This window comes from Tenebrio molitor, chromosome 8 (assembly GCF_963966145.1).
Source record: "Tenebrio molitor chromosome 8, icTenMoli1.1, whole genome shotgun sequence".
Taxonomy (NCBI): Eukaryota; Metazoa; Arthropoda; class Insecta; order Coleoptera; family Tenebrionidae; genus Tenebrio; species Tenebrio molitor.
In genome coordinates this window covers 5634587-5659089 of record NC_091053.1, presented here as the reverse complement: position 1 = coordinate 5659089, position 24503 = coordinate 5634587, and the positions used below count along the sequence as shown (strand labels likewise).

Sequence of the window (24503 nt, the reverse complement as noted above, 5' to 3'; positions counted from 1 at the left end):
ATGTGTACGGTTGAGGTTGATGTCACATCCGGTCAAAGCGGTCCACGGCAATCTCCGCAGTGTTATTGGCTCGTAAAAAATCACAAAGGTGCACATGGTCGCCCCCTATCGGTAAGATCAAACGTCGTGAATTCATAAATAAATGAACTGGTAATTTAGGTGCACAAACATTTAGCTCATCCAATTACTTGTTTGGTTTGGTAATGAATATTTATAGACGGAACTGTTTATACAAATGTCGACCTTCTGGGTATTAGGTGGACAATCCGGTGACACCTCTGGAAGAATATCCCGGGCCCATTAACGCCGCCGACAAGTGTTCGCCAAATGTCGTGGGCCACAATGGACAAAAACCGACCACCCTCACCCTCGCTCACCTCCCAGAGGTGGTCGATTATTCGACATCTGTCACCGGGATTTTCGTCAATTGAGACGTTTCGGAGCGTCGCCCTCAGGTGCACAAAGGACGGATTCATTAGGGGATGCGGGTCCGGCGACATGTGGGACTCATAGGGGTTGGCCGCCGCAAAATCCACCGACGTGCCACATAATAGGAATGACCTCGTTTTTATTATTGTCTGGATGGTGTTAGTCACCGGCGACTTTTTATTAAGTCAGCCGGGGAGGGTTGTGAGGGCGGGGAAGGATTCAAATGTGACTGCGACTGAAAACCGGGAAGGTGGTTGCGAAAGGGAGAGGGGGGAAAAATGTTTGACCAAATTTTAGGTCCACTTAGCTAACGCTTATTACTTATCTAAATATTTTATTAACTGATGATCCGAAATAAATAATCTAGGTACATAATGCATTCTACATTATTTGTTGTTTCCACTCGGTATAATTTCTTACAACGTTTTTGTTCAAAAGTACCAATTGGTACCTTAAAGTACATATAAGAATTCGTTAAAAAATATTGTTAAGTACTGAAACAGACCGTTTTTGAACTGTTGAATCAGAACAGTTCTATGGAAAATCAATTGGACTAAGATCAGGTTCGAAATGATTGTTTGCACTAAAACTCTTCATAAATACAGAGTGCTTTTAATATTGCAGTAAACAGCGAAGATGATGTATCAAGATTGTGGTATCTTTTTAAAAAAATATATTTTGTGGATAAATTATAAGAAACTTTGATTAGATAGTACAGGGTTATTATAAATGTTTCTAAAATCGTAGTTGGCGTAGAAAACCACACAAATTTGGGATGTGCCGCTAGCCTCGTAACAGACAGACTAGTATGGCAGATAGGTGACGGTATTGGCGGTAGTTTTTCCCGCCGGAAAACTGTGAACTGTCATGTGGGAATGTATGCATATAAAGCGGCACACCTAAAATTAATCCCCCAGCCAACTACGATGTTAGAAACATTTATATTAGGTAATTATGTTCCGGTCATGTGAATTAATTTATCATTACGGATATTATTATCAGTAAAAATATAGTTTAGTAAGATTTATTACAGAGTGGAGAAAAAACTATGATAAGATTTATATTACATATTATTATTATTATCATTGTTTGTGGTAATTATTATTGACTGTAAATAATTATAAATAAATACTAGTAGTAATAATAATATCTTTTTTATTTTACAAATAATTTTTTTTAAATCTCGACATTTTATTTTTATGTTATCGTATTTTAAAAGGATAATAACGATAAATTTTTATATCGAAACATCAGTTTTCATAGTTGTAGTACTCGGTTTAAAATCTGAGGTTATAAAAAATTTATTATTATTCACCGAAACAACGATCCAACGTTCCGAAATAAAGTTTTAGTGAAAAATCAAAAACCAAATATTTACAGTGTGAACAAAAAAATAAAAACAATGCACAACAAGTAGGCCTGAGCTGAGTCGAAGTGACACTCAGCGACCCCTATCGACCCGTATTGTTATTAATTGCATGAGAGTGTTAGCAATTAACAATAATCAATAATTAGGTACGATGCCGCTAAAATATCTACTGCTTTTGTATTTTTTTTTAATTTGTTGTTTTTTTTTAACTTGTAATAACTGCCATTTGGAAAATGCAGGGATTGTTTGTTGTGTGTTGATTAGTACTGGCATAAAATTATTTTTCTAGGAATGTTTTCAAATCGTTTTTTTTTCAAAAATCGAAGTAAAAAAAATTAATCACAATCAATAAGTAACGAGTAAGCTTGAAGTGACGTAGTACCACCCGGCGACCTCTACCGTCCGTCGTCCTAATTACCCCAATTGCCCGAAGCTTCATCCCTCCCGTCCCTCCGAAAAGAACCCTTCGAAAGTATCAAGGTGTCGGTGTCGTATCAGGCGGCGGCGGCGTCATGCCAGCCCGGCGTCCCGTGCGACTGTGTAGCGAGGGCGGTGATGCAACGCGTCGGCGACGTCGTCCGTGGCAGCGTCGGGCGGCGCGCGCCGGTGGTGGGGGCGCCGCCGCACGGTAGGAGGGATGTTGACTCGCGGCACAGTGTGTTCGGCGTCGGGCGCGTGTTGCTCCCGGCTCAGTTGGCCATGGTGGCGCGAAGTGAAAGCATGTTTGGGTGTTACGACAGTTACTCCTACCGGTTATGGAGTCTGGCTAATGTGTGGAACACCTGCCAACGTGAGTACTAACACTTACCCTGACCCGATTGGTTCCCACCTGGCGGCCACCTTGAGTGATTGGGCAGGTGCGTGGGGGAGGGGCCGCCGCGACCTGTCTCATTGGACAGGTGCGTAGCACCTGACCGCCGATGCGAGCTTGTTCGCTGCTTAGACAACCTGCCCGACACGTGAGGCGCTATCGCTGGGAAGCTGTGACTCATCGGGAAAGATGCACCTCTGTGATTGATAGTGACGCTTTGTCCCCACGTGAGCTGTGCTACCGCCGTACGTCGCGGATTTGGCCCCAACTCCCTATTTGGTCTTATTGTCTCGACTTTTAATTATCCGAAGAGTGAGCACCGCGTCAATTTGTTCGCTTGCTCTAGCCCAATTGAATGATTCTTGAGCGGGACGCTTATCGCATTGTCAATAAGACCGTAGGTAATTAGAGGTTATTTAGAGTCCACCAGTCAATATTGTACTTGGATAAACACTCCGTAAGTTTCCGATTTGGTCCACAGTACATCTGAGACAACATTCCACGACTCGTGTGCAACTCCCAAAAGCTCACAAAATCGCAACAGTGCAGCTTTACATCATTTACAAATTTTCGACTTCCATAGGTCATGTTTTGTCCTTAGCTTTTTATTTTCATCAACAATGTTATGTAAGTATCAAAAAATCCTTTTCTTTTCATCTTTATTTTTGGCTCTATTCTATGAACATTTTTGTAGAAAATCAGCAAAATTTAAAGCATGACAGGGTAATTGACACTTTTGGTTTTGCTACACAGCGACCATTAAAATTTTTCTGTTTCAAAAACTCCAAAAATAATGTAGGTATAAAGTAAACAAAGAAAACTTAACAATAATATTTAAAAGGAACAATTAAATGGTGATAACAATGTTTACAATCAATTAATAAATAATGATGATGATAATAATGTCTACTAACAATAAAAACTTTTTTGATTTTGAGCTTTCCAAAATAAGAGTCTTAAGTTAATGTCATTTGTGGCGAACGCTTGCGTAATGTGATGGCTAAATAGCATTCAAAAAAATCTGTAAAAATCTAGATGTCTTGGTACACTCGCTTGAAAGCTGTGGAGCTTTAAAACACGCGTAGAATGTCTATTGGTGAGTACTAGGTACTCAAATAGTGGTTGGTTGTTTTGAGTTTTTCCACCTGCAATTTATTATTTGTGGAAGATTTATTAGCACAAGACAAAACGTCTCGAATTGTTTCACATTGTATCAGTACTTTTATCTTCTTGGAAAGTACCAATTTTGCTATTTATGACCCCCAGAACCCATAAAACTGTCAAGTTTTAGTCCCAACAATGCCCTCCCCTTCTAGTTTTCTCCTCTTTCATTTAGTATAAATTCCCAGTTCCGTTCCCTTTTTACGTACTCCCTCTATTTATTTCCATTATCCTTTATGGTACTTGTATTTATATCGCGTTTATTTTTACCACTTTACGATTTTCCGTGAGTGCTCCTCCATCACGCCCCTCCGCTTCTTTTCCCCGGGACCAAAGATTTTCTTCCTGTTTATCAGTCCTCAACAAGTGGTTAAAGAGGCGAACCTGAAAACTCATTTTAAACCGATGACCTGACCTCTTCTAATCGTTCAAATGCACTAACTGCACCCGACTGGCGTAGAAGAATCGTCGACAGATTAGCTGACGAGGGATGGGTTTTCATGGGTCGTTTGTTTTTTCAGGTTGCAGGTCCCAGGGGAACTCTTGCCTTCCTATCGCCCCGAAATATGATTTTTACGCGATTTCCACAACTAAAATAAAATTTGGCAACTAACGCCTCTCATTATCCGTTCGCGATCCATCCAAAACCTCCGCACTCACTGTTACACCGAATTACAACGGGAATATAAGCTGAATTATTGGGTTTTCGAATGGCGTTCCATTAAATTAAAAGCACGTAAAGCTGGACTTGAAAATTTTTTTCCAGCCGGATTTTATGGGACGTTAACGCCGAAACAAATCTACTCGAAAATATGGTTCATTTTTATTGCCGCGAGTTGAGAGGATCGAGATTCTGCAATTAAGACAGATCTGTTGGGAGGAATCCAGAAAACGCTTTTGAGGGCAAAGAATTTTGGAAACAATCGCATTCTGCCCAAAGCTCAACGTATTTTTAGATCTTTTTTGAGACATTTGAGACCATATTTTTTTTTCGCGAACAAAAATTACATATTTATACATAGCAATGGCCCCAAAGTGCTGTCTTGTGGTATTCCAACTGTACAAATTCACCTGGTTTTGTTTGTCCTTTTTCAAAAGAATTTTATTTGGACTTCAGTCTCGCACAAGAGAAAAAGCGTCGAAAACGCTTGATTGTTTTTTTTTTTTAATTTTTGCAAATTTATGCAAACTCTTTTAACAAGCTTGTTGTAAAAAATTTAAATCGAGGGTGTGAGTTTCGCGCCCCTCGAGTCGGTTTCCCCCGACCTCGTTGACCTGTGTCGCACCTATCCCGTAATAAAAATCCACTTGGCTGTAAAAATAGCGCCTAATTGACAGGTGAATTCCCATTGTCAGTCTGTTTCGGGAATGGCGGGCGCGTTGGGAAAAAGTGCGTCGTCACCGTCGCCCGCCATCGCTATTATCCTTCTGAAAGTGTCCTTTTCTGTTGCAGTTTCCCCCTTGACGAACGGCGTCAGCAAGGAGGGTGACGACCTCAACTCCACCGAATACTACATTAAATGCCCGCAATGTCAGAAGGGATGTCAGACGTTCCAGGCGCTGAAGGAGCACATGGAGGCGGCACACGCGGACCTGGCGACGGCGCCGGAGAGCGGACCGCTGCCGACGTCGACTCCTAGTGCCGTGTCGCCGACGCCGAGTCTCGTCGGCGCTGGCGGACCCTTCGGATGCTCCCAGTGCACCACCTCCTTCGCTACCAAGGACCAGCTGGAGAAGCACGAACTCCTCCATTCGCCAAACGCTCAAGTGGTAAGCGAAAAATTCTTCTAACGTTAATTAATGTACGTTTACGTTGCGTCCCGTGCGATCTTGTCACAACTTACGTCGCGAATACTCCAAACTGCCCTTAACTTCTCTTCAACCTGTCCACTTTGCTTAACACTCTTGCTACGTTACCTTACATCTTACGTATTACGTTGCATTCCGTTGCAACATACAGAAACTTCTATCTTATCTTAACCACTAATTTACGTTGCGTTATGTTCCCAACTTGTCTGCTTTTAATTACGTTACAAGTGTGTTAAGGTAAGCACGAATGATCTCATCTTGTCCAGCTAAATTATTAATAATTACCAATTACGTTATGTTCCTGCGGATATGTCATAATTTGACCAAGTACATAATCATTAGTACTCGTCTGTGTTGTTGCAACTTTATTTTTATGTTTGTGTAAATAACAATAACGTTTACATATGTATTTCAAAACGAGATATCAAAATCTTCACGCATCGACATAGCATAACGTAACACTTTTTTTTTCATTTCCAATCTCTTTGTTTCGCTTCTTTCTGCGACATTTTTCTCGTGATTCTTCCCAGTTCGAAAATTGTTGTGTTTTCCCATTGCTCAGGTAAAAACTCGTAAACTCACCCCGCACATTTTTACAACGAATCGCGGACAAAACGCCACTAAAACATTCTGTTCCGTCGGGGGTGCAATAAAATTATTAAAATCGCATTTGAAAAAAGGAAGCGGCTCATCTGTTGCCGCCATCTCCGACTGTCACGAAAGCCGCTTTCGTTGATCATGCTTCCAGTAAATATTTATCAAAGTCTACCTTTCCGTTTTTGTTGCCGCGAACTCGATACATTGGGAACCTAGCAGTTCCCATCTAGTCGGCTGAGTCACCGAGATGGTGCCAATGTCGGCGAGATTGGCGGAGTCATCGGCGGAAGTGACCCTATCGGTGATCGTTCAGGTGGTGGCCACGTGGAGCGCCAAATTTGGGTCCCATTGTTTTTTCATGGCGATCGCGTTTCGTCGTTATCAATCACCCTAACGGAGATCGACGAGTGTACCGGACTAGAGCCATTATTGCCGTCCACGTAGGAATATAATTGTGGCTTGGCAATTGTATGGAATAAAATGGCATTAGTTTCATTGGTGGGAATGCGTATGGGTGGCTAGAAAAATTCCAGTCGACAGATCTAGTTGTCTGGCGAATTTGCTAATTAGAAAATAATTCAAGCTGCTGCAACAAATCTCGATTCAATTCTTGTGTTCAATTTTACTAATTAATTAACTAACTACTAGCTAATTTTAATCAGGAATTTTTGATAACAGTGCACTTTTAATAATCACAAAAAAAATTGAATTAACCCAATTCTCTGATCAGTTTTTTTGGCAAATTAGTTTCAACTCTTTTGAACTTCAATTTATGAAGCTAATTTAGATTGATCGAATTAATTTTCGGTTGTTTATTCAGTTAATTATTTTTCATCATTCCTAAACGTAATTTTTTCTGTAACTGCAATATTTTTAACAGCAATTTCACTCGTATCTACTAATTCGAGAAGAATTTACCTAATTTAGAGATCTCAAAGAATTCGAATTAAAAACGCCATTTTGTTCATCCGAAATGTACTGTACTGACCTCAGCATTCGACAAATCGTAGCAAATTAATTTTACAAAGTATGTATTAACTATTAATTACAATTATACTAACTACGAATTAGGTAACTGCTGCAATTAATTAACAACAGTAGATCAGCAATAAAACCGTATAAATTAAGCTAAGATGACAAAATACTTAATTTGAATTAATTACAGTTGGCTAATTAGTATATCCAGTACATTGATTAGACGTGGACAAAACCATTATCGAATTAGAAATTTGCAAGATTTTCATTGTTCAAAAAATAGTTTTGTTTCAATTTTCAACACAGCCTGAAAGGTTTTAATTTTCCCCAATCAGTACTAATTGTAATTAATTATATTCATGAAATTGTGTTTGATTAACTCCTTTTAGTACTTCGCAAAGTAATTATCGATTCGCAGTGCAAGCTCGTAAATTATTCTGAAGCAATTAATTGAGCAAGTCACTAATACTAAATCCCCAGTTACGCTAATTACGGATTAATTTTCAATTAACCCGCAGTTAACTAACAACAGTGGATCAGAGGCGAAATCGCTGGTATCAATTTTATCGTAAATTAATTAATTAAGAATTTACAACGATCGAACAATATCGGATTGATTAGCTTGGTTAAAATAATTTTTGTCGAATTAATTTACACCTGACCATGTAGAAACTGTTTTAATTAGTAATTGTAATTAGTACACCTAATTAGTACCTAATTTTTTTCCGTTGAAAACTACCGACTAGACGAGTCAGTCAGTACAAAATATAATTAATTATGTTCATCGAGTTATGTTTCATTAGCTTCTCTTTCTGCTCCGTTAATTAGTTATCGATTCAGTGCAAATCGTAAACCTCAAGCAATTGATTGAACACGTCACTAATACTAAGTCTCCGATTACATTAATTACTGAGTAATTTTCAATTAACTCGCAGTTAATTAAGAGCAGTAGATCGGGAACAAAATGGGTAGTATCAATTTTAGCACAAACTAACTACATAGCTAGCTAAGTACAAATGGAGATAATTACTTCGACTTTTAATTACACCATGTGAATACTTAATTATAATTAATGATAATTAGTAGCATTTTTAAGCAAACTCAAGAAACCGTAGTTCATCAGTTTTATTTCACCGTTGATCATGTGGAAACTTCCACTTTTAGATTTTGTCCGAAGTGACTGCACCTTCATTTATGGGAAATTAATATAAACAAATTAATTTTTATTCGAAGCAAATGTCAATTGCGTCAATAGATAGATGGTGAAGGTTTTGAATTGCGTCCAATGAATTGTCCAGATCACCTCCGATTTGTGAAGATGTCCGTCGGCAACGTCCACAAGTCGCGCCCCCTGTCGGCAAGAACGCGACCTGTCCGATCGTCGTGAACTCTTAAACGGCCATCCTTAACAAGAGTCATTATTATTATTAGCATTATTACCGATCCATTGTTCCACACGCCACCAGACCGTAATTCACATGATCTTCACGTGTCAGATGTCACTTGGTGTTGGTATTAATTAAAAACGTTGCTCGTAAGCTCCTCGGCTCCATATAAACTTGCCCCACTGTTTGACTCACATTAATGGAGAGGTTATAAGGGCGCAGGTCAATTGCTGTGTTTACGTAACATCGGTAATAAGATGAGTAATTGTTTTGTCCTCACAGCTGCAACAAAAAAATTACCCCTCGTTAACGGACGAATTGTTTAATCATTCATCTGGTCGGTACCACCGTGCGGCGATAAATCGCCGATAGTCGATGGGTCGCGGCGAGAAGTCGCCGACACTCGCGGCGACATTTACGTCGCGGCGTCTCGGTCGTGATTAATTTGTCGGGGATGGAGAAATCCCCCCGGACATTTATTCCGTCACGTTTCCCCATTTTTTATTTAATCGTCGCGGGTGGCAGTGTTTGGAAAAAATGTCGATTCGAATCCGAATTTCAATGTGATGTCACGCCAATAAAAATCTTAACGATTATTTAATTCAACTGTTATTTTCGTGTCTGTCTGCCCTTTTTATGGACGAGTGGCAAATTTTTATGGCCCCGGAAGCGTTCTGCGGTCTCTTTGGATTTTTCAAAATTCCGATTGATCGCGACCAGCCATGTGTCGACTCTTATCACCGTTCTCTATTTTACGTTTTCGTTTTTACAACGTGTTTGTTCGTTACCCGGGACGTACCTACCCTTCAAGGTTGAGGGTGCGGCCATAAACAATTACAACCGACACGCCATAAAGATACGCAAGAAGTGCGAACAATTCAAAATAGTGCAATAAAGACATTACAGGGGGGGCGATTTTTTCCAGGAGGCGACGACGTGGAGTTTGTGGTGTTTTCGAAAATGTGGAACGATATCGGCGATAAAAATTCTCCGGCGATAACGTTATCCGATGTATAATCCGTTGATTCATTAGTGATTCACAAGTGAGCCAAAAAGCGACGCGGATTTTGTTGCAATCGATCACGCTACTCCACATTTTCGGATTTGGACCAAATCGGCATAATCTAATTGCGCACCCCCATTCGATCATCCAGTTCTGGCCAAATCAGAAAAAATCGTTTGCAGTTTGCATATTTTCTTGTATATTTGGTTATGATCAAGTTTCTCCACTCGTGCTCGACATGATGTTGGCTTAATTGGGCGCGCAATGCGTCTTGTGTTTTTCCTCTCCGTTCCCGGCGGCGAGCACATCTTGTCGCAGTTTTATTGGCGGTGCACTATGTCATAGGATTGGTTGTAAAATCCAGAATTAGACTCCTGGTTTGGCCTGACTCGAACAATCTAAGAAAAATCATAAATTCTTGGTGGCGGCGTCGAAACGCGTTGTCGGATTTTTTGTGGGGGGTCCCGTTTTCGAGCGGTATCACTTTAAGAGGGCGCCCACTCTAATTGCCTACCTATTAAATTTTTTCACGAAAAAATGATGAATTGCTCGCGAAAGGTCGGCGGTATAATTTTCGACGTTAATATTAATGAGAGTCCTTAATCAATCATAAAGCGCTCCGCAATTGCTGCTTGCCGTGGATTCGGGTTTGCGTCTCTGGAATCTTCACGTTTTTAGAGGTCTTGACATCAAATTACAGGTGATCAAGTAGAACATTTCAGAAATGCCAGAGTTAAAATGGAAGACTTCAACTTTGCTTCTGGTTGGCAAAAAAATCCTAAAGAAAAAGTTGCAAATCTTCCAAAGAGAAACTCAGAACAAAAATTCAGTGTTGCTTCAGTTATACTCCAATTTTTACCCTTTTGCGATGACGTCATTATCTAGTAACTTTACGTATGTTTGAACTAGGATCAGAAACAAATTTGAATTGATCACAAATAATTACAAATGTGTCAAATTTGTTGACAAATTCCTTCGAAAGGTTATGTTTGTAATCAATGTAATAATTGAAAGAAAGGAAAAATTGTCAAATTGACAGGAGCATAAAATAACCTCAAAGTGACCATCAATAGATAAACGTGCCTTTTTTTTCTGTTTCTGTCGTTTCAATAAAGAGAAAGCGAGGAAGGAAATCGTGACGTCACCTCAAAAGGGTAAAAATTGGACAATACAATTGAATGGATAGTTTCGCAGTCATTTTTGTGAAGTTTTTGGTTTTCGGTTAATAATAATTATATCACTGTGTGATGGCAAAAATAAATGATAATATAAAATAATGCTTTCAAAGGAATTATCATTATTTAATGCATAAAAACAAATACAACCCGGTCCAGATGCCGCGATAACGGACTGTTTATTTAAACTTTACATTGTCGATATAAAATCTAGGAGAGTTGAAGACAAAATGGAATAAATATATGTATTCTATTTTGTCTTCGTGTTAATTTTAACCGGAGGAAGAACTCGCCAATTCATGAAACTTTTCTCTATAACATTTTTACGAAAAAGCATTACAAATTGATTTAAAATTTGAAATAAATTTTTTATCAAAGTGTGTATCCGCCTATGGGGAAGGGCGAAAATTTTCTGGTATTATAAAAACGGATCCTTGTCAAAAAGCTACATTGTTATAGAAAAAATTAAATAAATAAAGTTAAAATTCTCATGGTTACAAAAAGTGGAGACTAGTTAGTCACACAAAACGACTCGTTTGGTACAAATTGGGGGGCAAAAAATCTTGGAATATTTTTGCGAATTTTGCAAAATGTTATAGAGAAAAGTTTCATAAATTGGCGAGTTCTTTCACTGGTTAAAATTAACACACGTATTTCAGACACACCCTGTATTTTGTTCAGAAGTGAAAAAGATAAAATTATTATGGCGATTAATGACGTTTGTGACAGTTCAATTATTATGTGATAAGTTGCGCCATACGTTTTTGTTTTGTTTTTCATAACCTACTTGACCAGAAATTTTTTGAAGCACACGGTATTTATTTACCTCGTTTCTTTGTTCCACTCACATTTCCTTTCCCTTATCAATTATCCTGATGTACGTCCTTTTTTTTCACGTTGTTTATTATTTACCTACTTATTTCCGTTCAATAGATACTCTGTTTTCTCTTTTTAAATTTTCGTCATACGCTTTATTTCTTTCTGTTTCTCTCGTTCTTTCTAACTTTCTCTGTTCTCGCCAAATGCACTTCCAGAGTATTTTTCTTGCACTTTTTTAATCTTGCCCTACTCTCTCTGTGTCCAAACTTATCAATAATACTTTCATCTGTCTCCCAATACCGTATTGTGTTTGTTTTTCCAACTCCCTTTCCACTTTTCTATTGTTTTTCACAGGATATTCGCAATTACTTGAAATCGTCATTCGTCTTTATTTCCTTTTAATACATCTTGTTCTCATTCTTCCGATATTTTAAGCTTCATCTTTCATTGAATATTTTTTTCAGTTCTATTTATGTACTTATTATTTGTTACCTTTCTTATTTTTCTTACTTCTCCCATATATGTAGATAATATCCCCTTTGCCTTTTACTTGTTCATTTTATTTATTTCATATCGTTTATTTATATCAGTATTCCTTTTTCGCATTTGTGGAAAGTTATCACAAGATTCAGGTCAGGTCAAAGCTGAAAAAGAAAACTTAGTACAGGGTGAGCGAAACTCGATGTCTCAGATCTATTAAAAGAAAAGGAAAGACGATAGAAAAAAATCTGAAAAGAGGTTCTTAAATGGGATTGAGTAAGGTCCATTTTAAACCAAATTTGCATATTTTTCCATATTTGGAAACTGAAGTAATGATGTCATCGATTTTTTTTCCAGGAACTTACTTGTAGGTATTTTGGCATATTTAAAGAGATATTTTTTCTGAACTAATTTTGTAAAGAAAAAAATTTGTTATGTATCTTGTTTAAATCGTGACTATTGCGAATTTTTGATAATACTTTTTTTTACAAATTTGCTTATAATTTTTTAACGGAAAAAGATAGCAAATTTTTTCTTTACAAAAAAATTAGCTTTTTTTAAATATGTATGCCAAAATATAGGTATGTTTCTGGGACAAAAAAATCCATGAATAGAGCTGAGACATCGACTTTCGCTCACCCTGTACAATCGGGGCCATCCAAAAGTGAACTTTTTTTTATAGTTTGATTTTTACTTTGTCATAGGCGTCCAAAAATGTCACAATTTGACACTATCGTTAAAACAATTAATCTAATGGCGCTGCTATTCATTATTATTTAATATTTTCTTAAGTGAAAATTATGTTACTTTCACTTTAATAATACATATATTAAAGCCTCATTTTTATTAAACATTGTTTATTAGAACTTTTTACTATTAAAATTGTAACTCCTGCTGCACGAACGCCAATGAATACAGTCTAATTTAATCTAACGAAAAATACGAAAATTTTCGCAAGTTATTGTTCACTTTTGGATGGCGGCGATTGAACTTTTTATTTACCATGTCTATGAAAGTATATGGAAATCTAGCTCAGTGCACAATACAGGGTGTTTTACAAGTTGAGGCGTTCCTTTTAACATGTGATAGTATGTGTTGTTCTAAAGAGTTTTAGCCAGAGTTTTTAGTAAAATATGTTAATTTTTTTGAAATTTTTTAAACCGGTCCTGCTCAAATTTGCGCTGATTTGTTAGAAATTAGAATTGACAAAAAAAAAATCAAATGAACATGGACCTTAATCAAAAATACTGTCAGAGTTGTCATCTAATTAGTCGGAATGGCTTTAAAGAGATGGAATAAAATGATGCAAAAATTACTACTCTCAAAAAAGTGTTACATTCATTACGATATGCAAAAAAATGTACAATACAGTTATTGTGAAATGTTTAAAATATATTTTGGTGGATTCTCTTTCCCTTTGTGTAATTAGGAGATTTTTTTGTCTTGTTTTTGTGGTTAAAGAATTGTTAAGAATGTTCCAACGAATTTAATTCCAAAATTTAAGAGTTCTGTGTCATCTCTGTTTCAAAATGACAAAGTTGATATCAATTTAAGTACTTTAAACAAATCGAAAAACTAGACATTTACAGGTGTTGAAAATATTTCCATCCTGTAGGTATACAGGGTGTTTCAGAAATAGGTGCATTAATTTTAACTGGTAATAGAACTCGTCAAAAGGAACAACTTTTCTATCTACCATTTTGCCGAAAAACGATGTTTAATTCCAAAAAAAAATTGGAGAGATTTTTCACTAAAATAGCCCTACGCCACTAAATACTGCAATGGCTAATTGAGATCAGCGCTAATATGAAAAAAACATCCATTTTCATCCAGAAAACGTGTTTTAACGCCGAAATCGAAATTCAAATAAATCTACCCGTATAGCAAAAAATCCACTTCGTAAGAATCTGGTTGTTTCACGTTTTTAGGTAGCTTAGTTTTGGAGATATGAACGGTTTTAGGAAAATCTTTCCTACTTTTTTAAGCCATTACGCAACGTGTTTCGCCAAAATGGCAGAGAGAAAGTTGTTCCTTTTGATGAGTTCTATTACCAGTTAAAATTAATGCGCTTATTTCAGAAACATCCTGTATGTCGACACAAAAGCTACAAGGAAAAATATATTTTCAATAATGAATTCACCGACACTTGAACCATTCGAATGACCTCCTAGTGGACCAAATTCCCTCTTTCCAAGAAGGCGCATTTTTCATTCGTCCCATCTCATTCTCTTATGGAAGGAGATGGACGACCACTTTATTTGGACCAATAATTTATGACTGATAATTTTTCGTGTTCTTCGCAGAATCCCAAACAGCTACCCGGCAGGTAGGCGGGAACTGATGATAGCGAACTGTAACGGCGTCATTTAGTTTTTTCTTGCCAAAGCACAACGCTCTTTCTTTTTTGAGGGGTGTAGCATCGCAGGTGATGACTTCTCGCAAGAGACTCGTCAGTGAAACGCAAAAGAACATCACGTGGGAGTGGTTTTGTCAGTTTTCCCTTGTTTTCCTCTTGACCACCTGCGTACCTCTTGCGAAATGAACTTGGTCCGGCAGGTGCCGCTCCGCCTTGGCCAAACATGGCTGGAGTAGGTAACGCAACAAACCGACATCACGTGGGAGTGGTTCTATCAGTTTTTTCTTGTTTTCCGCATCCCCACGCGAGCTTGCCCAGGTACTGGTCGTACCTGTCGCGAGACCAGCTTGATTCCGACAGGTACGGCTCCGCCCCACACAGCACGCTTCCATTTCCGTGTGAATTATTCGTTTGCAGGTGGTACCCTCGCCTTGGTCAAAGATGGCGCGTTCGTCCCCGCTCCCGCGCTGAATTAATCATTCCCGCCGCCCCTCCCGATGCACTTTATCGCCCATTTTGTGATTCAGCTATCGTCATCGTTGCAAAACCGGTGCACTTCCATCAAAATCCGCACAAATCAAATAAACGGACCGGCAGGGGCGCCCCGGTCTATTTCGGTCGAGTCCCTCCACTTATCTCGTTTTAATGGATTTATAACCGAACCGAGCGGTCGAAAGATATCCACGTCGATGACAGCCGCGTTCACAAAAAGACGCCACACATGTGCATGTTGTTTGTAACAACGCAACCGTGTGAAAGACTCGACTCACGGCTATAATGGACCGTCTCTGCTTTTTTTGCGCTCTAATTTCGGAGCTTTTTACCACTGGTAAAAAGCGTACAGCGAGAACGGGAGACTTGTCGACGGGGGCGATTTTTTACGTTTCAGGGGCACCTGCGGCCAAAGCTCCACGCTTTGATGGTGGGGGGAGATTAGTCGAAGGACTTTGTTGAAATTCCTCCCCGCAGGCGATCTTTCCTTTATCGAGCAGATTTTGTCAGTGGGACTCGAATCAGGGCATCTTGCCGGCCGTACAAAATAACATAAATTGATTCGAGTTGTGCAGCAAAGCACTTGCATCAAACTATTTTAGATCTTTATTCGATCTTACACGATGCAAATAACATTTAATGCCATTATGAGTGCTTTCTTGACCACAGGCGCGGTGAAAAGCTTAAATGACGTACATATATGCAATTTTTTTTTATCTACCTAATATTTGTTATGTACCAGTCCTGAGTTATATTTTATATCCTTCTAATTCTTTTTTTTTTTTTCATCCCAAAAACCTTCTTTATGTTTTTCTTCCTCTTTCTGTCCTGGGACCAATTGTTTTCTTCATATTCTTCCCAACACTGTGTTTTGTATTCATTCATTTTCATTTTTTTTATCACCCACGTTCCCATTTCTTCTTCCCAAAATGCCCGAAATAACGTCAAATGGTCTTTTTTTTATTTTCTCTTAATACTTCCTCTTCTCTTTCTTCTTCTTTCAAGCGTGGTCCTTTGTTCTTCATTTTTTTTACAATTTTTGTTAGTCGTGGTCCTCAAGCACAATTTTTCTCTCCTTTAGCTTGTTATAATTATTTGTTATTCACACTAACATCTGTTCTTTTGTCAGACTAAATATTTGAAATACTTAGTTTCTTACGTTTTCTCACCACCCCAAATATTTTATTTATTCTACCTCACTCACTCCTTTTTTTATCATTCACACTTTTTAACAAGATAGAGTCCAACTCACAATGCGTGACATTTGATCACCACATAATAAGTAAATGCCTAGCATAGAAGCAAACAAAGTCTTGTACGATCCTTCAAGGATTTTCCAATTTAGTGTAATTGGGGGAATGATGGTGCAGTGCTTCCAGTTTTGGTTAAAAAATCGTAAGTTATTTTGGGGCCGTAGCGAACGCCGCCTCCACCGGAAAACCCTTCCGTCATCGGTGTAACCACTCCGGCGCCCATCGCGTCATAATTAATCGCCCATGGTCCGCTTGGTGTATCGAAGAAAAAGGGTTTTATTTTTAGAGCGGCTTTCAAGGTGCGCAAGATGTATTTCTGGAACGTGACCCGAGTAAATCTCCGCGTCGCTCTTTGTTTTCTTTCAATAACAAATTTTTTCTCCGTAATCCAATTATTTCGAGATGAGTCGGTCGCGAAGGGCCTCGTACTTTTTCCCGACGGGCACAAATTCGTCAACCTCATTACGATGACCGGATCCGCCCCGGCGCAAAAACCGTCGTTAAAACCTGTCACAATGTCCACCTGCTTCAACTTAAGGATTATGCAAACCTTACCGTTTTTGCCGGATTAATTCGAAGGAGACGTGACACGTCGGTCGGCGGCGGTGATGAGCCACCAACCCCCGATGGCTATGCAACACGTTTAACGCTTCCTCTTTGTTCCAGTCTTGTAAGATCTGCAACAAAACTTTTGCGAACGTCTACCGCCTCCAGCGACACATGATTAGCCACGACGAGAGTGCAGTTCTGAGAAAATTCAAATGCACGGAGTGCGATAAGGCCTTCAAGTTCAAGCATCATCTCAAGGTGAGTTCTGGAAACTTTGGTATCTCCTGGCGGGTCTTGTTAGCGTTATGGTTTGCGCCAATAATCGCCGGACTAGTCGTGTTTAATGGATTATAGGTGAAGTTTATGGCGGGATTACGTCCAAATAACCTGCAACATTAACACTGAATAATCCTCAAGCTCTACACCCAAAGTACTACAACTCCGCTACATCGACAAGGAGTTTATTAATTTCTGGAGTGCTTCTCTTTTTGGAACAACTCCTGTCTGGCCCTTCAATTCCCCTTTCCATCAAAATTTAATCACTAATAAGGAAATAACTCACATAATTCCACTTCTCACTTGACACCGCAACTGTCAAAATGGATATTTTAAATACCAACTTAAAAAAAATAAAATAATTTCTTCGTTGATTATTTAGTAATCGCTTTTAAATTCCCTAGAGCAATTAGGTAAGCTTGACCGTTGATATTTTGCTGCTTACCTTTTTGTTTAAGTACCTTTGAATAAATATAAAGCAAAACTTAACCTAAAAATGTCAAATACTTGATAAATCGAAGCGCCATCTATGGTACTTAATTTTGATGTATCAAAAGACACTTCTAACTGATTGAAGATTGGTCTTCTTCTTCCAGGAGCACATCCGAATCCACAGCGGCGAGAAACCTTTCGAATGTCCCAACTGTAGCAAACGCTTCTCACACTCAGGGTCCTACTCTAGTCACATGACATCGAAGAAATGCCTGGTAATGAATTTGAAATTGGGGCGAACCCGCGCCCCAACCAACACAACGACACTCCTCGACAAGAATTCGCCCCAGAACCGCTCCCTTAAACGCACGAACATAAGTCCCATCAACAACAACATCACAAACAGTCCCAACCACAACTCCTACCTCCCCATCTTACCGAAGTACTCGGAGGCGGCCGCAGCCTTCCTGCAGTCCTCCTCGATACCGCCGTTCTACCTCGCGCCGCCAAATCTGCCCATCACGCCGTACACGATGCCCAATTTGGGCCACATCTTCGAGCAACTGCAGCAGCACAGCGCCTCGCCGCTGCGACCGCCGCTCCTCGACGGGGGCAACCCGGAGGAGTGCAACTCGCAAGCGGTGGTGAAAGAAGAAGGCGAGGAGGCGGCGAAATCGAACGCCTCCAGCTGCGGCGAGTTGGTGATGGACGAGGACGTCGAAGAGAATCACGAGAGTGACGTCGTGAAGAGAGAGCCGCGAGAGGCCGCCCCCAATGGGGACTTGGAGGCGGTAAAGCGCATTTTGGAAACTGTGAACGCAACCGTTACGAAACAGTTATTGCAGGCGAACATTCACAAGTTCTCGTCGGAGTCGTCGAGCGATTGTCACAGTATCTCATCAGTACATTCCCCCAAGCAGGAGGCGCTCTCGTGCGCCAACTGCAAGAGGACTTTTGAGTCCTCCTCGCAGTTGGAGGAGCACGAGTGCGACCAGAAGAGCGAGGGCTTGGCCGCCAAGTTGGAGGACATCGTCACGGTCAAGTCCGAGGAGGTACAAAGCGGCGCCGAAGACCAAGACCACGAGAAGAACAGGCAGGAGGATGACGAGATGGACTGCGAGTCGGTCACCACGACGGACCACGTGTCCGAAGACGGGAGGAAGGTCCGGGTCAGGTCGCTCATCTCCGACGAGCAACTCAAAGTCCTGAAGGACAACTACAAGATGAACCCGCGACCCAAGCGGGAGGACCTGGAGAAGATCGCGGAGACGATAGGTTTCCCCGTGAGGGTGGTCCAGGTGTGGTTTCAGAACACCCGGGCTAGAGACCGGCGCGAGGGGCGCCTCATCCAGGTGCCCTACAGCCCGGCTCTGAGATACCCTCTGGTGCCTTCCACGCAATCGCTCAGCCACAAAATGATCTCCTCGTTGAGCATCTCCCCCAATCAGTACATCTCGGAGCAGCCGCTGGACCTCTCCACCAAGAGAGGCCCCCCATCGATCGACTCATCTCCGACCAGCTCCCCTCGCAGACCCACGTCCGTCAACCAGTACCACGACAACGGCGACGAAGTCGTCAACCTCAGCAGAAAGTCCTCCAGAAGCCCCACACCCTACGTCTACCCCAACTACCAGGGCTCCAACTCGTCCGAGCCCCGCCAGTCGCCCTCGCCCATCGACTTCAACAACAGCAGTCGACTGGCCCAGATCCTGGCCCAACCAGCCCACAAACTGTCCATACCCGGGATGGGTCTGGTACCGATGGAGCAACTGATGCAGTTGGGAGCCACGGACTTACCCAGCCTGTCCCAACTGATCAGCAACAGACTGAACAGTCTCAGTCCCAACTCGAAGAAGAACGTGTGGAGCGAGAGGGACCTGGGGGAAGGCTTCCAGGACGACGACCTCGCCAAAAGGAACAAAGTGTCGCAGTACGTCCTCAAGAGTCTAGGAAGTCCAGTTCTGGGCAACCAGGAACCGGAAGTCGAGGGACAGTTTAGCTGTGACCAATGTGATAAGTCGTTTTCCAAGCAGAGCTCGCTGGCGAGACACAAATACGAACATTCAGGTGAGAATCAGGTGCAAATGTTTCGCGAGGCGAACCTTAAGGTTCTCGATGGTAAATAAGGTAACAACTCATTCCTTATTTTTGAAAAGAGACGGCATTATGGATAAATGCTGTGAGTGTGACAAAGATAGAAGTATTGGCATATGTCACTACTTTTAGGGATTTTTGTAACTTGACATTTTACGTGTCGAACAGCTTGACACTCTTGACAGCTATGACAGAGATTCATTGCATTTCCAGTCGCAATAACTAAAACGTACAGTCTTTCCTCTTTACTTTTGCAAGAAATTTATCACAATTAAACTAAAAGGAACAAAAACGACAAACTATTAAAGAACACAACACAAAATACAATCAAAATGACTATTAACGCAAGTTTAAAATCGAAAACAAGGCACAGCACAAAATAATGGCAATTTGAAGTTCTGAATTTAGTTGACATTTGAGTTAGAGGTGTGCGTATGGTTTTTTGCAGTGCGTCAACTCTTTGTTTTTAATCATGAATGAAATAGATAAAATTAATTCGATTTAAATTCTTAAAACATTTTATAAATAAATGATAAACCAGTCACAAATATTGCAATACGAGTCGCAAAAACAATTTTTGAAAAGTGTAAATGGTGGACATTTTACCGACAAGAACCCGATCTCTACTTAACATTAATGGAGATAGAAATATTTGTCGCAATCGTTTTCGCTACCTTATTTATCATCGAGAACCTTAGTTTGGGGCATTGCGAAGATGCCCCCAAAACGCCAACCTGCAATATCGCAATTTTGTCGATTTGTGGGCACTAGTTTGTGACAAGCACCGGTCGATAACACAGTTTTCTGTGAACTTTATTTGACGGAAGGGTTGTTTCAGGCCAGCGTCCCCACAAGTGCGACGAGTGTCCCAAAGCTTTCAAGCACAAGCACCACCTTACAGAGCACAAGCGCCTCCACAGCGGAGAGAAACCCTTCCAGTGCATCAAGTGTCTGAAAAGGTTCTCCCACTCGGGTTCGTACAGCCAACACATGAACCACCGCTACTCTTACTGCAAGCCCTACAGAGAGTAATCGCGAGGGCCATCTCCCGTCGGTACTTAGAGTCGCAGTACTAATACTCCAAGAACCTTCTTGCCAAGCAGATATTCAGCCAAATGTAAATAGTATTTAAACAGAGTTTATATAAAGAAATATTTATGGAGAGCATAGGTGAAGAACATTTTTCTGATTTTCCTGTCCGCGTTGTTGCGGGAAACCCCCGGACAGATTTATTTTCGTAAAAAGGGCCGCGAGCAAGTTTCCCGCAAGAACAGCACTACTTCGAATTTTCTATTTGTGTACTGAGGATTGAATTAAACGTCTGATTTGATGTTTTCTTGTTGATGCGTGTCTCTGTTCCGTTTAACTTTAGCGTGTACATAAATTGTCTGGTACCTGTATAATAATACTCAGAAAGTATACAGTCTAGCAGTGCCAGAAGAATCAACTGTCTTCCACCACTCAAGGATCCAGTGGTGTAGCAGCAGGCGAGGGGGCACCAAGGCAATGTTCGCGACGTTATGTGCAATTCGAGTCGGCGAGCGGGGGCGGTTCGCACCCCCCAAGGGGTCGCCGCCGCTCGAGTTTACGCATTAGTTACCATTGATTAGTCAGGTGTATATTTTGAGGCGTTCGTTGTGATTGGAAATTCAAGATATTATTTTTTTATTATTGCCGAGTGTAGATATGTAACATAAATCTTGCTTTAAGTGCCATACACCAACGAATTGTATAGCCTTTGTGTGATTGTAGATATTTGGTTTCGAAACATCGATATAATAGTATATAAGGGTGTTCGTTAGAACGGTCGTAACCTGCCTTTAGTTCATAAACAGTACAATAAGGGGCGCCACTCCATTCGAGGTGTTACATGACAATACGTAGTGCTGATAGATACAACAATACAATGAACAAATGGTGCAACTCGTTACTCACTAACTTTTATAAGCATTTAATTAAGGAACTAACGATAAGTTGAAGCGGTGATTGAGTTACCACTTTTAGAGTACTTTAAAGTCGACGACAAGATGCAGAGTTGAGTATAATAATGAAATCATTCCAAATTATGTACCTAATATGATAATTATTATTTCCAGCGTGTGAGCTAATGTATAAGATTTGTTGACAATAATGTAGCCATTTGATATAAACCTATTTACTTAGTACTGCTAATGTTAATTGATAAAGTAGCATTTATTATAAAAGAAATCTCAAGGTATGTGAGACATTTTCGAATATTAAATATGTATACAATATATATAATATTAAAGGAATATAAATTTTAATAATTACTTAAGATACTCTATGAATTTCAGTGTATAGGTATTTCTGTAAATACTGAATGTTTACTTCGACACCTTCCTGTCTCTCGACCTCCTCGTTTCTACTTCAGACTTGCATGCCTGCCTCTAACACTAGATTCTCTAATTAATATATTACTCTCATTTCTTTTTATTTTTATATCGTAAATTACTATATTCTTCTACGTTTAGTTATGTTTGCATATTATTGTTGTGTGTAACTTTTTTTTTTTGTTAACATTGTATTTTTTTACCATGCGATGGCTAGTATAACCAAAGATTTTGTAACATACGCCATATAGTTTTATGTATATTTTTTTTTTGTTTAATTTCTATGTCCAGTTTATCTTACATTTAATTTTGTTATATTATATTTTTTTACCTTATAGATTGTCTTGTAAAAATGGTGATTATAAAGTATGTCTGTGTAAATTCTATTATGAAAAAGTTGGAAATTGTATTTTACTCGATACAAATAAACTATAAATTGCCATCGATTCATTCACTTAGACCTTCGACCCTTTTTAACATGATGTCCACGAAGTGAAAAATAAAAACCGACATCAGATGTAAAAAAAGAACTACACAAAAAACGTTCAACTAAAAAACGACATACACATGAGCTGTCCTATTACAAAGAAACATCAGAAAAAATGCAAACACATATGAAAATAGTTATTATTTAGACTGAGCTTTAGGACAAAAAAAAAAAACATAAAGAATAAAATTGTATTTAAGATCCCACTTATAGATACTGGCAGTGGGTTTAATTTGGTGTTTTAAGTGAATCGGTAAGATTTTTCCTTTTGGTGGCCCTTTTCTCTCTTGACCATCATAATATCATTAGTCAAATGAGGAAGATTAAGGTAGAGGTAATTTGAATAAAGAAGAACCTGTCACGTGACCTTTGGTGTGCGTTGAAGTGGAAGGCACACCGAGTGCAGCGGCGTAGCAAATTGTTTTTCCCAGCTGTTTGACGTTCGACATAGTTTGATTTAGGTATGTGATAATATTTAATTGATACTAAAAATTGTTGAATACGTATACGTCATTTTAACAGACATTATTAGACATAACAATACCTATTTTAGAACCTGTTAACTGAAATTAAATGACGCCACACCTGCGCAAGTGCGCACCTGATTCGCCACCTTCCCCTGCAGAAAGAAATAGACTATTCCGCCCGAGTCCGACCAAATTTCGTCTCTTACGCTTATCATGTGACAGGTTCTTCTCTATTGAAATTACCTCTTCTAAGTACTCACTTGTCTGTTACTCACTTTCTTGATGAATTACAGGTTTCTTCTAAAATTATCACTTCAGAAGCACACTTCTTGCAGTATTGCTGCATTGCTGGTAGTATAAGTTGTAGGCGTAACGTTTCTCAGTTTTTGTTTAATTTGGATACAACAAAGCAAAAATGTTCATGTGGCAATTTGACGTTTACAAATTTAAAAAAGATAAAGCGAAAATGCGCAAAAAATGAACACATTGGATCGATAGAACATTCGGAAGCGTGAGCGCAGTGCTGGTGGTATAACCTACGGGGGTATGTCATATTTTACATTTTCTCTACTTAAATATCGGTGATAAAAAGTGTTTACATGAATTTTACGTACAAATTAAAAACGGGTCGAGTGAGAATATATAAAAAAAAGAATCGTAAGCTATGTAAATTAAACAAAGTGTAATTTTGCAGGTTTCTGTAAAATGTATTTTTTTACTTAGGTATACTGTTATATTGTTGTAGGAAAAAAATAAGCAAACTGCTTGAAAAGGAGTTCATATATGCCGTTCACGATTATTTTAAACACGCAGGAGGCCGCGATATTTTTTTGTTAGATTGGCGTCAGGTCCTGTCATATGACGTTTCGTTTTTAAATATTCGCATTGTTGTCAATTCCGTCATTAATTTAGTTAATAAGAATTTACCCAGAACTGCCCTACAAATATGTATGTTTCATTTCAATTACAATTTTACGATTATTGTTCCTAATGCGTTCAATTATTTAAAAAATATAACAACCTGGGAGCAGTCAGTGTTCGGTTAAATTATAACCTAAAATAGATTTATTAAGACAAATCACAGTACTGCCAACTAAAATGTCAGATTTTCATAGATAGTCCGAATTTGAAATAATCGTTTATAGGTAATGTACACAGTTTTCATTTAATATTTGTTTATAAAAGAAAGAACTCTACCGCGCACCTGACACTCTGGAAGTTTTTAGCTTTACCCTTAATAATACATAGATACTGTAAATTTTATTGATAGGAAATAGTTACCTATTTGTACAACTAGTTACGAAAGTCATACTCTTTTTCATGAATTTGCAGTTTGATTAACGAGGGTATAGCTCCAGTTAATCAAGCAAATGAGTGAAAAAATAGTATATTGTATATCAAGAGTTGAAAATGAAAGATTTCACACGAGTTTGCAGAATTGAGCCACAAGCCGTAGGCGCGTGGCTTAAGCAAACGAGTGTGAAATCGAATTTTCAACACGTGGTATACACGATATTTTTCCGACGACCACAAAAAAGAAACGCTAATATTCGGCATCCCTTCAAACTTCAAATATTATTCGACAGAGCTGCGGACAAAACATACATTGGTGGCCATGGTTACTACAACTGTGTGCAATGATTTCATTGCGCACAGGCTAGAAGGTATCTGATTGGCTAACCAGTTTCATTGCACACGGGTTCGCTATTTGCATGCAATAGCCAACTTTCAAT

General features: G+C 39.3%; 1 protein-coding gene and 1 long non-coding RNA gene across 13 annotated transcripts in view; one reads left to right on the top strand and one right to left on the bottom strand.

The window, feature by feature from the left end:
- zfh1 (Zn finger homeodomain 1) overlaps positions 1–22258 on the top strand; it is a 344752-nt gene extending 322494 nt beyond the window's left edge. For 8 of the 12 annotated variants that reach the window (XM_069056757.1, XM_069056762.1, XM_069056760.1 and 5 more), the window contains 4 exons: positions 5224–5540; positions 16781–16921; positions 17536–19438; positions 20304–22258. In XM_069056757.1, the coding sequence (XP_068912858.1) occupies positions 5224–5540; positions 16781–16921; positions 17536–19438; positions 20304–20497 (2555 nt within the window). In that variant the 3' untranslated portion in view covers positions 20498–22258. Of the gene's footprint in view, positions 1–2338; positions 2589–3090; positions 3237–5088; positions 5161–5223; positions 5541–16780; positions 16922–17535; positions 19439–20303 lie in introns of those variants that run through there. The other 4 variants (XM_069056759.1, XM_069056766.1, XM_069056768.1 and 1 more) reach the window with 4 other exon arrangements.
- On the bottom strand, positions 8354–17537 carry LOC138137414 (uncharacterized). Its single transcript, XR_011161722.1, has 4 exons — positions 17112–17537; positions 16670–17050; positions 8592–8818; positions 8354–8541 (listed from the first exon to the last, which is right to left on the bottom strand). It is a non-coding gene; the product is annotated as an uncharacterized lncRNA (long non-coding RNA).
- Positions 22259–24503: the final 2245 nt, after the last annotated feature.